The following is a 6097-nucleotide window of genomic DNA, read 5'->3' as shown; positions in this document are numbered from 1 at the left end:
TTGTATGCTGTTAGCTATCAGCTGTACTTGTTGCCTGTTTCTTGAAATTCAACCTCTTGAAACCTACCGCTACAGCCACACGTTGATAGATGTCTTTTCCACATCTTGCATACTTTTGAGTATCTTCTTTTGAGTGTTCCACTGCACCTGTTTAACCATTTTATGCAAGAATACGACGTATGTAAATGTTCCTAAATGAATGTGTTCAACTGGGGTTAGATGAACCTAAAATTAGGCCAATTATACAGGGCTTCATTAAGACTCATTGACTAGTCATTAAAACTATGGGGATCCTAGGTCTGTAGTACCTCGCATTATTGGCAAATGCACAAATTGTATCCAACAAGAATCTGTGACCATTGGATTTCGTTCCTCCTAAAGCTCACATATTTTGTCCAGCTCCAGCTCAAATATGCTGGATCACTCCACTCTTTCTTTGTCGTTATGATAGATGACGGCAAAAGTGTGACCTCTGTCGTATTCACACAAAAACTTGAACTTCAGTTCCTCTATGTTTCATTAATCTAAGCCATGGGACTGAACCCACCTTTTATAAAGCTCCACTCCCTTCACTGCACTGCTCAGCACTGTGGGATGCAAAATGTCTGACTCTTCCAGAAAGCGGTGGTCCACATCCTTGCCTCTGGTCAAAATGGGGACAGATGACTGAGCATACATACATTACTCATATGCATGAGAGGGCTTCCATGCCCCTAGAAAGACTACTCAGTATTCATGTCATGTTGGCCTTCCTCACATCACCACGTGCATGCAATGGATGGAGATCAGAAAGCTGCCTTTAAATTCCTCTTCTAATGCTAATCTGCTCTTAGCTAGCATGGACCTAAAAAGGTTGAGCTGATTAATGGCCCTTATGGTTTGGTGATATTTGGGCTTGATCTTCTTGCTATGGCAAATACATGTTGTTGTTGTTTTTTTTGTTTTTTTTTGTCTATGTGCTTCATATATGTCACAAAAAGATTTAAACACCAAAGCATTTTTTTTTTTTTTTTTAAGGAAAACCATATGTTGACCATGTCCAAGGCCAATGCATGCACAATGGAGAGGGTTTCATTTTTGATCTGAGGTTCCCTTTGAAGAGCGGGAACCCACATACATTATTGAGAGCATTCTGGTGCAGGGTGATGAAGAGCCTGTGATCACAGACAGACATCCATGCTTGGAATTATTTTTTTTTTTTTTCTCATTGATACCCAGACCTTCTTTCAGATGTCAACATTCTGAAATTACATGGATCGCATTGGTTTGGTTCTGGTAACTTTCGTTCCCTGCAACGCCCTTGAGCTTTGATCACAGATATAATTTTTTAAATCAGCAGAATGTCTCCGAGGGTTTTCACCTTTGTAAGCTTCCACATGAGATGAAACCACAAGGTAATGATGCTAGTTCTTTGAATTTCAATGCCTTTTCACAGTTTGTAAAGGTTGAAAGATAATTCAAGAGCAACTCCTGAACCGCTGACATCCTGAATCGACAGCTACATTAGTACTAGCAATTGCTTTAACAAAGAGGTGCAACTCTGGCATTTCTTCTCAAACTTTTGCACTTTGCCACAAGGGCATCTCATCTAGTGTGAAAATGCATGGCACGTAATTAATCAACTGTCTTATACAGGCATATTTAAAAAAAAAAAAAAAAAAAAAGTACAGGGGTAGTTCATTCAAAAATGTAAAAAAAAAAAATTTCGCCCTTGTTTCATTTACAACTTATCTAATCTTGGGAGAATGTTCATGCTGGTCTTTTCCATACAGTCAAAGTGGAAGGTAAACAGGAGCTGTCAAGTCCCAAAAAATGACCATAATTGCAGTCCATAAGGCTCATGTGCTATACTTCAAGTTAAAAAAAGATTAGAATAATAATAATAAAATAAGGGTGTGCTTCTCTGGGTTGGAAGTAAATACCATTCAATTAATGAATCACTGATTTTCACTATGTTTTAAACGTGATGTTCATATATTGAAAATGATTCCATTTTAAAATTCGTAAGATTCCTAAAAATTACTATTCAATCTTTGGCAAGAAAAAGATGAATGGCAAACAGCACTGTCTATTTTCTGGAACACTGGCTACACACACTTTAAATATATCAGTCAGTATAGCAATTCTGTATACTCTTTAGCTTGCTTTTTGAATCTCTAAAACCAAAGAGATGAAATTACAGCACCAGTCGATCATTAAAGCCTTTCATCATTAAAGTCATTGTTCACCCATAAATTAAAAATATTCCATCATTTACTCACTCACCTTTATGATATTCCAAACCAAACCTATGACTTTCCCTCCTCTGCAAATAAACAAAAGAAGAATGTTTTAAATGATTCTGTACATACGACCAGAGTTAAAGGAGTCCAAAAGGCCTTCCTTTTCTTTCTTTTTTTTATATATATCTTCTTTTTCTTCCACAGATGAAAAGCAGTCAACAGGTTTGGAACACCATGAGGGTAAGTTTTCATCTTTTTGTCATCACATTTCACAATGTCCTTAGTGTTGCATTGTTTTCTGAGTGTGAACTTCAGTTCTTTGCAAACTCTTTAACATACACTAAGCTTTGCAAACTAATCCAAGAGGATCTTCACTGGAACTCTGAATTGCAAACTCTTCAACTCTCAATCCATTTTAAACTGTTCTACCTAGTGTAGACATCCTAATTCAGTTTGTGTACCTTCAAACCAAAAAAGCTCTGTCTTCTCACATACTCCATGAAATTTGTCTCACTCTCCCTGAATGATCACTCAAAACATGTCCCTTTGAGTCGCCAGGCTAACTGTGTGCAAAGGAAGTGATGGGGATAACACAATCATATTACAAAAGTACTATGAATTCATATTGGGTAGTGCTTAATTAATTAGTATAAATTATAATAGTATTAAAGGGGAAATATGATGTTGCTAATAAGAACATTATTTTGTGTATTTGGTGGAAAGAAATGGGTTTATGCGGTTTAAGTTTAAAATAAAATTATTTCCCCCATGTACATTTAGTGGTGTGCCGGTTTCAGAATTGGTGATCCTGGGTGGGGAGCGGGGTCTCGCTGCCATGCTAGTGGATCTGCCGTGGAGTCAATTGGTTGTTCTTGGAGATAGCGGGTTAACTCCGTGTCAGCGCGTGCTCTGATCGGTAAAGGGGCAGAGATTTCAGACATCCGTTTATTAAGGAGATCTGTCACAAAACTCATCATCCGCGCCAAAGTTTTTGAGCAAATTTCAAAGCCGCACCCGCCCGCCATCCGCTGATTGTTTTGGTCTATGGACGATGCAATGCTTTGCTGATGCGAGCCGCAAAAAAAAAAAACATTGTCTGTTCTAGAAAGGATGCAGCAAAGATATTTAATGATAATGTATGAGGCATAGGCCTACGCTGAGTTTCATTTACGATGAGATGCGCCCTAGTTCACAATGCAGTGCAAGTGAACGCGGCGCGCTGGTGCTTCCATGTCACGGTTATCATTGTCTGCTATATTTGCTTTTTATTTATTAAAATACATGCAATTGGTTGATGAAACATTTATTAAAATTAAGATAAAATTTGAACAAAACGAAATTCGTTTTTTAAGAAAGGTTTTCTACAAAGCAAAATTTAATGAAGTGGTAAATATCATGTCTGACGATTTACAAAACTTCATTAAGTGGTAAAAAGCATGTCTCCGGATATATTGCGCATCTTATGATCCTATCTAAAAAATGAAAATAATTTTTGATAAAAAAATGTTTGTAAAAAATATTTTAATGACACGGTTTTGGCGGTTATAGAGTTCTAATGACGGTGTTCAACTATAACCGCCGGTCTCACGGTTATATACTAACCGTCACACCACTATGTACATTATTGTTTCACCTTAATGTTCCACCTGGGATCACCAGGAAAAGAAATTCATACTGTTATTCAGCAAGGACACATTAAATTGAGCAAAACCAACAGTAATATAATCAATCAATCCATAAAAATAAAAAAAATACAGTAACAATGTACAATATTAATAAACATTAAAATAATTGTTTAAAATGTCATTTATTCCTGTGATGCCAGTTGATCCTTCAGAAACCAGTATGATATCCTGATTTGCTACATGATTTGCTTTTGTAACATTATGAATGTCTTTACTATAACTTTTGGCCAATTTATTGTGTCCTTGTTTAATAAAGTAAAATCTTTTGAACAGTAATTTAAGTTTTGAATAGTGGTGCATAATGTCTGTCTGAAATAGCTGTTCTTCAAACTTTCTATTCATCAAATAAATAATGAAAAGGCACTGTATTGTGCTCACCGCACTTCATTTCAGAACAATCATTTTAACAGTGATAAGAAATTTTCTTCAGCATCATGAATAGCCTCAGACGTTGGAGTGCCAGCAAACTGTTTAAGCATGCTCTCAATGTTCAAATCTACTCTTGCTAAGGAATTACCTGTTTAACAGCAGCTACTGTTTGTACTTTATTATATACTGTCAACAAGAGGTGGCAGCCAACATGCAAACTCACTAATAACTGGAAGCTTCACTTTGGTGGCTGGCAAAACTATACGAGATTAGACTAGAGTTGTATAGAATAGAAGTGTAGCTTCCCCCTACCTGTTCAGGGTTGGCTGGGGGAGAGAACCTTTTGGCGCAAACCACAAATATGTCAGGGTGTGGCTTGCCATTCTTTACTTCAGGATCATCTCCAAGTACAATGTGACTGAAGAGGCTGAAGAACGCTTTATGACGGCTGGTCTTCATCTCAAAGGTTAGACCTGCTGAGCTTGTGCCAACAGCAATAGGAATGTCATGCTGGTGTAAATGCTTGATGAGCTTTTCTACACCTGAAAAGACAAAAATAGACACTTAAATTAATAAGCAAGCAGTGTGAGCTAAACTCCAAACAGCTTCTTTTGATGACTTTGAGGCAAACGTGTGGCCTAGATGCTTCACCTTCTGTTTCAAAATAACCTTCCATTTCCAATGCTACAGGGACATTACCTGGCAATAAAGAGGCCGTGGGAAATAATCGCTCCTGAATTTTTCTGGTCTCCTCCAGGAGCTCTTCGGGGGTCATGGGCAGATCAATTTTGTCTCTTATGATCCTGGCTGCCTCCAAAGCTTTCTTGCCCATCACAGAGGACTTCACTTCCCAGGTATACTGCTTATTGAACCTGTCACAGACTTCCTGGAATGAAACTGTGTACAATCTCTCTGTGTCTGTAAGAGATGTAATACAGTACAACTAAAAACAAAGTAATAGTGTAAACCGATGGAACGGACATTGACATAAATGCAGAAACTTATGAGTATTATTAGATCCATTGCTTAAGAGTGGGTGACACCTGCAAATTGTATAAAATATACATTAAAATTATTTTTGATGTACAGATGAACGCTTGGCATTAAAATGGGCGAACCAAAAATAATAACAATAACATAAAAATGAATCAAAATAAATACAGTAGCAGTCATTGAAACTATCAGAAACAGACAAAATGAAAACGTGTGTCTTTCTAACTGTGCCGCGTACAAATAGAAAGACGAGCACTGAGATGAATTAGCATCGCTTTTACTTTAACAGGATACTCACCCACCTAATAATAATCCATCCATATCAAAAAGCACATGTGTTACTGGTTTATAAGACATGTTTTAAGCGTTACTACACGGAACTTGGTTAACTCAGGAGAGAGGCAGTGTCGTGAAAACTGCTGGACAATAAAAGTTACGCTCAAATAGATCAACTCCTTCTAATTCAGAGAACTTCAGTTCATATTTTACTCGACAGATTTAAATGTTTTCAAGTAATTATATGTTTAAAAGAAGAAAAAACAACAACAGCAACAACAAAAAAACACATGTACTATTTCTACCTAGCCCTCTTCTTATCTGCGATTGATTGTTGAATAAACAACTCAGGGTAACTTTTTACTCGCCATTCTTTTTGCACAGGATTATGGGAAATGTAGTTATTCCACCACCATCGTTCTAACAGGTTTTAAACCAGAGTGCCTCAGCCTGATGTCAGAGGGGGGAAGAATGATTTATATGTATCCCATATTGGTATTATTAATGATTAAAGACACACATCATTGTCCGAAAGCACTAGATGGCCCAGAG

The 6097-nt window shown here is 37.1% G+C and overlaps 1 protein-coding gene across 1 annotated transcript in view; it reads right to left on the bottom strand.

Annotated features, from left to right (window-relative positions):
- Positions 1-5860, bottom strand: part of pudp (pseudouridine 5'-phosphatase) — a 15857-nt gene extending 9997 nt beyond the window's left edge. The window contains exons 1-3 of the mRNA XM_026268456.1: positions 5572-5860; positions 4976-5194; positions 4589-4818 (exon numbers count right to left, since the gene is read on the bottom strand). Coding sequence (XP_026124241.1) covers positions 4589-4818; positions 4976-5194; positions 5572-5626 — 504 coding nt within the window. The 5' untranslated portion in view covers positions 5627-5860. The remainder of the gene's footprint in view (positions 1-4588; positions 4819-4975; positions 5195-5571) is intronic.
- Positions 5861-6097: the final 237 nt, after the last annotated feature.

The sequence above is a fragment of the Carassius auratus genome, chromosome 1, assembly GCF_003368295.1.
Source record: "Carassius auratus strain Wakin chromosome 1, ASM336829v1, whole genome shotgun sequence".
Classification (NCBI taxonomy): domain Eukaryota; kingdom Metazoa; phylum Chordata; class Actinopteri; order Cypriniformes; family Cyprinidae; genus Carassius; species Carassius auratus.
Note: the sequence above shows the minus strand (reverse complement) of the source record. Positions and strands in the feature narration are given on the sequence as shown.